The 12060-nt window shown below is 32.1% G+C and overlaps 2 protein-coding genes across 25 annotated transcripts in view; both read right to left on the minus strand.

The window, feature by feature from the left end:
• Positions 1-12060, minus strand: part of LOC137236879 (protein eva-1) — a 3007131-nt gene that overhangs the window by 1689166 nt on the left and 1305905 nt on the right. The window lies entirely within an intron of this gene.
• LOC137239113 (uncharacterized) lies at positions 8212-9003 on the minus strand. Its single transcript, XM_067764052.1, has 2 exons — positions 8397-9003; positions 8212-8341 (listed from the first exon to the last, which is right to left on the minus strand). Exons 1-2 carry the CDS (start codon positions 8970-8972, stop codon positions 8333-8335), a joined length of 585 nt encoding a protein of 194 aa, XP_067620153.1. The 5' UTR covers positions 8973-9003; the 3' UTR covers positions 8212-8332.

Genomic DNA, 12060 nt, shown 5'->3' on the forward strand with positions numbered 1-12060 from the left:
AGACCACGCCCACTTTTATATAAAAGATTTGTAGAGGAAAATAATAACCTATGTCTTAGCAAAAAGAGCTTTGTATCAATAGAATTTTACTTTTTAAATTGAATTATAACAGTAATTAGGAAAAACTCCAAATTTTAAAAAATAGGCGTGGCACCGCCCCTTTTATGACAAAGCAATTTTCTATGTTTAGGGAGCCATAACTCGAAGAAAAATTAACGGATCGTAATAAAATTGGGTACACAAATTTTCCCTATAGTAGAAAATATTTCTTGTAAAAATAGACGGGAACGGTTAAAGACCACGGCAACTTAGATATAAAAAAAATTTAAAAGGGTCGCAGGCTAGAATAATAAGCTATAACTTAGCAAAAAATAGTTTTGAATCAATGATATTTCACTTATCAGGTTTTATTGTAAGAGGAAATGGGGAGACATTTTTTTCTAAACTGGCGGTGCCATGTGTTATGTAGAAAAGTAATTTATCTGAAATGAAATGTGCAATTGAAGCTCACGTTGAGTATATAATGTTCGGTTACACCCGAACTTAGACACCTTTACTTGTTATACTCAGTTGAGCAGAGCTCACAGAGTATATTAACTTTGATTGGATAACGGTTGGTAGTACAGGTATAAAGGAATCGAGATAGATATAGATAACGGTTGGTAGTACAGGTATAAAGGAATCGAGATAGATATAGACTTCCATAAATCAAAATCATCAGTATCGAAAAAAATTTGATTGAGCCATGTCCGTCCGTCCGTCCGTCCGTCTGTCCGTTAACACGATAACTTGAGTAAATTTTGAGGTATCTTGATGAAATTTGGTATGTTGGTTCCTGGGCACTCATCTCAGATCGCTATTTAAAATGAACGAAATCAGACTACAACCACGCCCACTTTTTCGATATCGAAAATTTCGAAAAACCGAAAAAGTGCGATAATTCATTACCAAAGACGGATAAAGCGATGAAACTTGGTAGGTGGGTTCACCTTATGACGCAAAAAAGAAAAGTAGTAAAATTTTGGACAATGGGCGTGGCACCGCCCACTTTTAAAAGCAGGTAATTTAAAAGTTTTGCAAGCTGTAATTTGGAAGTCGTTGAAGATATCATGATGAAATTTGGTAGGAACGTTACTCCTATTACTGTATGTGAGCCAAATAGAAATTAGCAAAATCGGATGACGAACACGACCACTTTTTGAAAAAAATTTTTTAAAAGCCAATTTTAAAAAAAAAATTTAATATCTTTGCAGTATATAAGTAAATTATGTCAACATTCAACTCCAGTAATGATATGGTGCAACGAAATACAAAAATAAAAGAAAATTTCAAAATCGGCGTCGCTCCGCCCTTTTTCATTTAATTTGTCTAGAATACTTTTAATGCCATAAGTCGAACAAAAATTTACAAATCCTTGTGAAATTTGGTAGGGACATAGATTCTATGACGATAACTGTTTTCTGTGAAAATGGTTGAAATCGGTTGAAGCCACGCCCAGTTTTTATACTCAGTCGATCGTCTGTCCTTCCGTTCGGCCGTTAACACGATAACTTGAGCAAAAATCGATATATCTTTATTAAACTTAATTGACGTGCTTATCTGAACTCACTTTATCGTGGTATAAAGAATGGCAGAAATCCGACAATGACCACGCCTACTTTTTCGATATCGAAAATTACGAAAAATGAAAAAAATGCCATAATTCTATACCAAATATGAGAATAGGGATGAAACATGGTAATTGGACTGGTTTATTGACGCAAAATATAACTTTGGAAAAAGCTTTGTAAAATGGGTGTGACACCTACCATATTAAGTAGAAGAAAATAAAAAAGTTTTGCATGGCGAAATCAAAAGCCCTTGGAATCTTGGCAGGAATACTGTTCGTGGTATTACATATATAAATAAATTATCTGGAAAATATCTCGAAAAGGCCTTCACATATACAACTAAGGGCCACTCCCTTTTAAAACCCTGACTAATACCTTTAATTTGATACCGATATCGTACAAACGCATCCTAGAGTCACCCCTGGTCCACCTTTATGGCGTCCACCTATAGAACTAAGGCCCACTCCCTTTTAAAATACCAGAATAGATTGGTATTGAAAATGAGCGCAATCAAATGATAACCACGCCCACTTTTTATATATATAACATTTTGGAAACATACAAAAAACCTGATTATTTAGTAAATAATGCACCTAAAATGTTGAAATTTGACGTATGGACTGATATTGAGACTTTCGATAAAAATATTAAAAATTTTCTTTAAAATGGGAGTGGCACCGCGCACTTGTGATAAAATCAATTTTACAAATTTTATTAATCATACATTAAAAATCGTTGAACATATCGTAACAAAATACGGTAGAGAGTTTGCCTTTACTTTAAGGAATGCTTTGAAGAAAAATTAACGAAATCGGTTATGGACCACGCCCACTGATAAATAAAAATTTTTTTAAATGTCGTGGACGAATAAAATAAGCTATATATTTGCAAAAAGATCTTCATATCAATGGTATTTCATTTCCCAAGTGGATTTATAACAATAAATAGGAAAAATTTCAAATTTAAAAAATAGGCGTGTCACCGCCCCTTTTATGACTAAGCAATTTTCTATGTTTCGGGAGCTATAACTCGAAGAAAAATTAACGGATCGTAATAAAATTGGGTGCACAGATTTTCCCTACAGCAGGAAATATTTCTAGAAAAAATGGACGAGATCGGTTAAAGACCTCGCCCACTTTTATACAAAAGATTTGTAGAGGAAAATAATAAGCTATGTCTTAGCAAAAAGATCTTTGTATCAATAGAATTTTACGTTTTAAATTGAATTATAACAGTAATTAGGAAAAACTCCAAATTTTAAAAAATAGGCGTGGCACCGCCCCTTTTATGACAAAGCAATTTTCTATGTTTCGGGAGCCATAACTCGAAGAAAAATTAACGGATCGTAATAAAATTGGGTACACAAATTTTCCCTATAGTAGAAAATATTTCTTGTAAAAATAGACGGGAACGGTTAAAGACCACGGCAACTTAGATATAAAAAAAATTTAAAAGGGTCGCAGGCTAGAATAATAAGCTATAACTTAGCAAAAAATAGTTTTGAATCAATGATATTTCACTTATCAGGTTTTATTATAAGAGGAAATGGGGAGACATTTTTTTCTAAACTGGCGGTGCCACGTGTTATGTAGAAAAGTAATTTATCTGAAATGAAATGTACAATTGAAGCTCACGTTGAGTATATAATGTTCGGTTACACCCGAACTTAGACACCTTTACTTGTTATACTCAGTTGAGCAAAGCTCACAGAGTATATTAACTTTGATTGGATAACGGTTGGTAGTACAGGTATAAAGGAATCGAGATAGATATAGACTTCCATAAATCAAAATCATCAGTATCGAAAAAAATTTGATTGAGCCATGTCCGTCCGTCCGTCCGTCCGTCCGTCTGTCCGTTAACACGATAACTTGAGTAAATTTTCATAATAACTTGAGTAAATGAATAATTCTATACCAAATATGAGAATAGGGATGAAACATGGTAATTTGACTGTTTTATTGAAGCAAAATATAACTATGGAAAAAGCTTTGTAAAATGGGTGTGACACCTACCATATTAAGTAGAAGAAAATAAAAAAGTTTTGCATGGCGAAATCAAAAGCCCTTGGAATCTTGGCAGGAATACTGTTCGTGGTATTACATATATAAATAAATTATCTGGAAAATATCTCGAAAAGGCCTTCACATATACAACTAAGGGCCACTCCCTTTTAAAACCCTGACTAATACCTTTAATTTGATACCGATATCGTACAAACGCATCCTAGAGTCACCCCTGGTCCACCTTTATGGCGTCCACCTATAGAACTAAGGCCCACTCCCTTTTAAAATACCAGAATAGATTGGTATTGAAAATGAGCGCAATCAAATTATAACCACGCCCACTTTATATATATATAACATTTTGGAAACATACAAAAAATCTGAGTATTTAGTAAATAATGCACCTAAAATGTTGAAATTTGACGTTGGACTGATATTGAGACTCTCGATAAAAATTTTAAAAATTTTCTTTAAAATGGGAGTGGCACCGCGCACTTGTGATAAAATCAATTTTACAAATTTTATTAATCATACATTAAAAATCGTTAAACCTATCGTAAAAAAATACGGTAGAGAGTTTGCCTTTACTTTAAGGAATGCTTTGAAGAAAAATTAACGAAATCGGTTATGGACCACGCCCACTTTTAAATAAAATTTTTTTTAAATGTCGTGGACGAATAAAATAAGCTATATATTTGCAAAAAGATCTTCATATCAATGGTATTTCATTTCCCAAGTGGATTTATTACAATAAATAGGAAAAACTTCAAATTTAAAAAATAGGCGTGTCACCGCCCCTTTTATGACTAAGCAATTTTCTATGTTTCGGGAGCTATAACTCGAAGAAAAATTAACGGATCGTAATAAAATTGGGTACACAGATTTTCCTTATAGCAGGAAATATTTCTAGAAAAAATGGACGAGATCGGTTAAAGACCACGCCCACTTTTATACAAAAGATTTGTAGAGGAAAATAATAAGCTATGTCTTAGCAAAAAGAGCTTTGTATCAATAGAATTTTACTTTTTAAATTGAATTATAACTGTAGGATGCCGATATAATTTAAACTACGACCGTTCAATTCAATAGTAAATTTTATTCTGATTTTTTCAGTTTTCATTTTTTCAAATTCAAAAGTATAACTCGTTTACATATTTTTTTCAACGAGTCACGTACACTTATTTCCCTTTCAAAAATATGTAACGAGTTCAACAAGTGTATGCCCTTTCGAAAACATTCATACAAAACATAAATATTTTATAAATTGAAAATATACGTAATGACATACATTTAAATATTTTACATAAACATAAACATACAAATATTTTGGAAAAATTTATCTTCATTATTGATTATTTGAAACAAAGCTTTCTGCTTTAAATATAAACCCAAAAAGTGTAACACAGTACATGTATATACAAGTATTCATGCTACAATTCGACCATCCTGACAATTGAGATCACCTGATCTCCAATTCAATCTATCAAAATTAAATAAAATATCTTAGATCTCCTGATCTTCTGTCTTACCCCAATTTTTCTCATTCCCCGAAAACCACGGACGCATATTACTGATTGCCCACACCCCAACATAAGGTATTCTAGACTGTTGAAAACCTTCAACATCTTTCACTACATAACGATCATTTTTAAGTACTTTATCTATCATATATGGTCCTTTAAATTTCGGAATAAGTTTTTTATGTACACCGACACTAGAATCAAAGTTTTTAAGCATTACGTAGTCTCCTTCTCGAAATATAGTTGGAGCTTTTCTCTTACTATTCACATATTCTTCATTATACTTTTGCAACTTTTTTTCATTTGCTGCAGCACTATTTCTAAATAACACAAAGAGATCTTGGCTCTTGAATTTGTTCCAACTCAATTAAATTCTCCTTGAAAACATCTAACACATTGCCTCGTTGTTTAACCCCAAACAACATTACACTAGGATATTCTTTTATAGTCCTATGTAATGTATTATTTAACGCAAATTCTACAGTTTCTATAACATTATCCCAGTAAACATTTTTATCCGAACTAGACAATTTTGCAATCATCGGACCTAAACTTCTATTTATCCTGTCAACTTGACCGTTTGCTTGTGGCGAGCCTGTAGCTATCTTAACATGATTAACATTCTCCTCCTTCAAAAAATTAGAAAACTCACCAGAAGTAAAAAAAACTACCCCTATCAGACACAATCGTTTTAGGACGACTATACGATCGAAAATAAAATTTTAAAGCAGAAATAACTTCTTTGGTGTTGGTTGTTTTCGTTGGATATAATTTTACAAACTTTGTAAAGGCATCTACCACAACTAACAAATGTTTTACTAGTCTTGAATTATATACTGGACCGAAATGATCTATATGTACTATTTCAAAAGGTATACTCCCTTTAGGAATACTATGTAAATATCCCTCTTCGCGACCATGTTTAGCTGAGAACGTTATACACTGCAAACAATTTTGAATATGAATAATAACTTTTTGTTTCATTTGAGGAAACCAATAACTTTTCGAAATAACATCCATTGTTTTATCTATACCCAAATGCCCCATATCGTTATGATATTTAAATAACACATGATTTTCCATATTTTCTGGAACATAAAATAAAACCGAACCATTTTGATTTTTTCTATAAACTACACCGTTACGCATTTCGTATAAGTTATGCTCTTTTTTCTCTAAAAAATTACGCAACTCCTTTATTTTCTGGTCATTATTTTGGCAAATAATCATATTATCTTCAAACGTATTTGTTTCTATTACTAAAATATTATTGCAACGACTTAATGCATCTACATGTTGCATGCGACTTCCAGAACGATGCTCCAGTACATAATCATAATTTTGAAGTGGGCATTAGACACCTTGCTATCCTTGGATTTAATTCTTTTTTATTCAAAGTTAACGCTAACGAATTACAATCTGTAACTATTTTGAATTTCAAACCTTGCAAATAAACTCTAAATCTTTTAAGAGCATAAATGATTGCAAGAGTTTCAAGTTCAAAACTATGATATTTTGATTCAGCCTCCCTTGTTCGTTTAGAAAAATAAAATACTGGATGCAGTTTCCCGTCTTTTTTCCGCTGCAATAAAATCGCTCCGAAACCTACACTACTTGCATCACAATGCAACTCTGTCTCATCATTAGGATCATACAAAGCTAAAATAGGCGACGCCAACAAATTTTCTTTGAGATTTTCAAAACATAACAACTCATTTTCTTCAAACTGAAACTTCTTATCTTTTCTTGTTTAATCATACAATGGTTTTGCAAGCAAAGAAAAATCTTTAACAAACCTGCGGAAATACGAACATAGTCCAAGAAAACTCTGTACAGATTGTAACTTTGTTGGAATTGGAAAATTTTTGATTGCTTCTAATCCTTTATTGTCTGCTCGTATACCATCCTTTGTAATAGTATATCCTAGATACTTTACTTGACTTGCTAAAAATTCACACTTATCTAACCTAAGCATCAAATTATTTTCAACAAGATTTCGAAAAACTTCCGATAAAATTTCTAATTGTTCTTCTATAGTTTCTGTAGCTATCATGATATCATCCAAATATATAATAACCTTACCCTGTTTGATCATATCTGCAAAGACTTTGTTTACAAATCTTTGAAATGTTGACGGAGCATTCCTTAACCCAAAAGGCATTCTTAAAAATTCGAAATGTCCAAGTGGAGTAACAAACGACGTAAACTTAATTGAATCTGGATCCATATAAACATGGAAAAATCCATTTTTTAAATCTAACTTTGTAAAAATCTTTTTATTTACCAACCTATCAAGTAAATCATCAATCAAAGGTATTGGATAATTATCCTTAGCTGTCACTTTATTAATTGTCCTAAAGTCAACACACATCCTTAGATCCCCAGTTTTCTTTCGGACCAATACTATAGGTGACGCAAACTCAGACTCACTTGGCCTGATAATATTTTGCTCTAAATAATCGTCTAATAATTTCTGTAGCTCATTTTTTTCACTGTAAGACAAACGTCGAGGTGAACAACTAAACAGCTTAATACTACTTAACGCCAATTTCATTAGACATTTCACCTTTGGTTCCATCGGTCGAGGCCAACTCACATAATATTTTTTAATAAACCAATAAGTTTTGTTTGATCCGTAAATTTAACATCATCTCCCACCTTAAGATTTATATCATCATTATCATTTGGAGAAATTGCCAACAATACTGTATCAAACAAAACTTCATTATTATTTTTCTGTTCAAAATTAGACACCATTTTTTTACACCTTCACTACTAAAATTCTTCGACAAATTATCATTATTCTTCCCATTATAATTTATACTAATATCACAAATATCATCTTTACAATTATCAGCACATATTTTATCATTTTTATTTATAACTCCTAATACCGCGTTATTCTGAAAATTTATTTTAACTTCACGTTTTTCCCTTAAAATTTTAAACCCTCCAATTTTCAAAAAATCTCTACCCAATACTGCATCATATCCCATTGTGCTATCAGCAACCACAAAAAGAGTTATATTAAACTCCTCTTCATCCAACAAAATAGAACACAAAAGCTTTCCATAAGTTTGAACTCTTGTTTTATTTAATCCATAAAATTCAGAATTACTATTTAAAAATAAACTAACATCAACTCCACTGGGAATGTTAGACTTCCGAATGAAACTAATTGGACTTCCGGAATCTATCAGGCAATCTAAAGAAAAATAAAAATTACCAAAATGTCTAACTATGAACGAAAAAGATCTTACATATTCATCTCCCTCTACATGATGTACTGTCTTATTACGATCTGGGCATTCATTGATCCGATGAGCTTTGCTTCCGCAATCATAACAAGCTCCCTTCTCTATCTTTGGCTTTCGGCACTCTGAAGCATAGTGACCCATTGAGTTACAATTGTAACATCTTATATTTGCTTTACTTGTAGAAGTTGAGTTAAAAAATTTTCCTACAACTTCTCGTTGTTTAACTTTTGAAAATGCCTGCAGCAACTGTGCTTTACAATTATAACACTGCAAATATGCCTGAATACGTAACTGCTCGTCCATTATACCATCTATGAGATACTCAATTAATTCTTCTTCTTCCAAATTCAACGGGTTTGCTAACATAATTTTATCATTATAATATTCTGCAAAACTTTCTGTTTGCTTCCATTTACGTTTTTCGAATTTCTTGCGTAAAATCAATTTACTATAAGTAGTACCAAACATTACTTTCAACTCCTCTACCAGTTGCATAAAACTTTCAGCTACAAAATTTGGCTTTGAATGTAGCCATTGCTGAGCTTTGCCCTTTAATTTGCCTAATAGCAACAACCTCATGGTGTTTTCGTTAACACTATATATGCTTTTGATACTTTCTATCTGCATCACCCATGTATCTACGTCACCACTACCATCATAATCCGGTACTAATCCTCTTAAATTTTCGTAACTCATTTTTACAGTATCTGATACATGATTCGGTATTCCTGTATCCCTACAGACATCAAAACTTGAGATTTGCTTTAAAAATTAATTTTCCTTTTCAAGTAACTCTTTTTCTCGCCTCAATAAGTCAACTTCCCTCTGAACACCCAACAATTCAACTCCTGCTGCATCACAAGAACCAGTATGTGTGTCATTTACTTGTGGCTTAGATAATAAATTCAAACCTTCCTCTTCCACAAAATCATCTGATTCAGCGTCAATAGGGCAAACTCCACGCTGATCAAAAGGTACTTCATTGATTCGCGAAGCAAGGATAGCCTTGGACCCTGATGTAGGTAATTTCAATTGCCTAAGCCACTCACGCAATTGAGTGACTGTATAGTCTTTTACACAAATTGTATTCTCCATGAAGGCAACCTCGTTAAAATAATCAACAATGAAAGTAACAAAAATAATCAAAATAATAACAAAAACAAAAAAAAAAAATGTTTAGCTTATGGCGTTTTTTTTTTTTTTTTTTTTTAAATTAAATATTACGTCTTCGTTACCATTTCTCTCCTTTCTCTAGTTACTAATTATCAGCTATTTACGGTTTTCTTTGTTTTAAAATATTTTGGTTTTCCGCTCTCGCTCTTTCGTTGCTTTAAATATTGCCGGGTTTACTTCCAATACCGTTCTCCATTACACCAATTTGATTTTTTTAAATATATTATTTTCAGTTTACCCGCTATTGCAGCTCTCCACTGCTGTTACTGTTTAACTACCACCAATTCTTGTTTTCCTTATCCTCCAATATATTGTTTTCAGTCTTTGCCGCTATATGAATTCTCCACCTCCATTAACAGTAAAATACCACCAATTTCACCAATTTCTTTTCTTCAAGTCTCCTTTTCAACACAACTCGTTATCCTTTTTCTTCAAAATTTCAACTTTTTCGCAGAAGCTGCATTAAATATATGCCACATTCGTTCCATATTGTAATCTTTTACAATATTTCTTGATCTCTTCTCGTAGGACATTCGTTTATATCTTTTTATTTTTTATTCCTACTTAAAAGTCCTCTTGAAAATTAAGGATTTAATATCACAAATCGCCATCACAAAAATTATTTGAAAAAAAAATTGTGCGTGCCTACTTCTGAAATGTAGGATGCCGATATAATTTAAACTACGACCGTTCAATTCAATAGTAAATTTTATTCTGATTTTTTCAGTTTTCATTTTTTCAAATTCAAAAGTACAACTCGTTTACATATTTTTTTCAACGAGTCACGTACACTTATTTCCCTTTCAAAAATATGTAACGAGTTCAACAAGTGTATGCCCTTTCGAAAACATTCATACAAAACATAAATATTTTATAAATTGAAAATATACGTAATGACATACATTTAAATATTTTACATAAACATAAACATACAAATATTTTGGAAAAAGTTATCTTCATTATTGATTATTTGAAACAAAGCTTTCTGCTTTAAATATAAACCCAAAAAGTGTAACACAGTACATGTATATACAAGTATTCATGCTACATAACAGTAATTAGGAAAAACTCCAAATTTAAAAAAATAGGCGTGGCACCGCCCCTTTTATGACAAAGCAATTTTCTATGTTTCGGGAGCCATAACTCGAAGAAAAATTAACGTATCGTAATAAAATTGGGTACACAAATTTTTCCTATAGTAGAAAATATTTCTTGTAAAAATAGACGGGAACGGTTAAAGACCACGGCAATTTAGATATAAAAAAAATTTAAAAGGGTCGCAGGCTAGAATAATAAGCTATAACTTAGCAAAAAATAGTTTTGAATCAATTATATTTCACTTATCAGGTTTTATTATAAGAGGAAATGGGGAGACATTTTTTTCTAAACTGGCGGTGCCACGTGTTATGTAGAAAAGTAATTTATCTGAAATGAAATGTACAATTGAAGCTCACGTTGAGTATATAATGTTCGGTTACACCCGAACTTAGACACCTTTAATTGTTATTCTCAGTTGATCAGAGCTCACAGAGTATATTAACTTTGATTGGATAACGGTTGGTAGTACAGGTATAAAGGAATCGAGATAGATATAGACTTCCATAAATCAAAATCATCAGTATCGAAAAAAATTTGATTGAGCCATGTCCGTCCGTCCGTCCGTCCGCCCGTCTGTCCGTTAACACGATAACTTGAGTAAATTTTCATAATAACTTGAGTAAATGCCATAATTCTATACCAAATATGAGAATAGGGATGAAACATGGTAATTGGACTGGTTTATTGACGCAAAATATAACTTTGGAAAAAGCTTTGTAAAATGGGTGTGACACCTACCATATTAAGTAGAAGAAAATAAAAAAGTTTTGCATGGCGAAATCAAAAGCCCTTGGAATCTTGGCAGGAATACTGTTCGTGGTATTACATATATAAATAAATTATCTGGAAAATATCTCGAAAAGGCCTTCACATATACAACTAAGGGCCACTCCCTTTTAAAGCCCTGACTAATACCTTTAATTTGATACCGATATCGTACAAACGCATCCTAGAGTCACCCCTGGTCCACCTTTATGGCGTCCACCTATAGAACTAAGGCCCACTCCCTTTTAAAATACCAGAATAGATTGGTATTGAAAATGAGCGCAATCAAATGATAACCACGCCCACTTTTTATATATATAACATTTTGGAAACATACAAAAAACCTGATTATTTAGTAAATAATGCACCTAAAATGTTGAAATTTGACGTGTGGACTGATATTGAGACTCTCGTTAAAAATTTTAAAAATTTTCTTTAAAATGGGAGTGGCACCGCGCACTTGTGATAAAATCAATTTTACAAATTTTATTAATCATACATTAAAAATCGTTAAACCTATCGTAACAAAATACGGTAGAGAGTTTGCCTTTACTTTAAGGAATGCTTTGAAGAAAAATTAACGAAATCGGTTATGGACCACGCCCACTTTTAAATAAAAAATTTTTTAAAT

This window comes from Eurosta solidaginis, chromosome 1, assembly GCF_040869045.1.
Source record: "Eurosta solidaginis isolate ZX-2024a chromosome 1, ASM4086904v1, whole genome shotgun sequence".
NCBI lineage: Eukaryota > Metazoa > Arthropoda > Insecta > Diptera > Tephritidae > Eurosta > Eurosta solidaginis.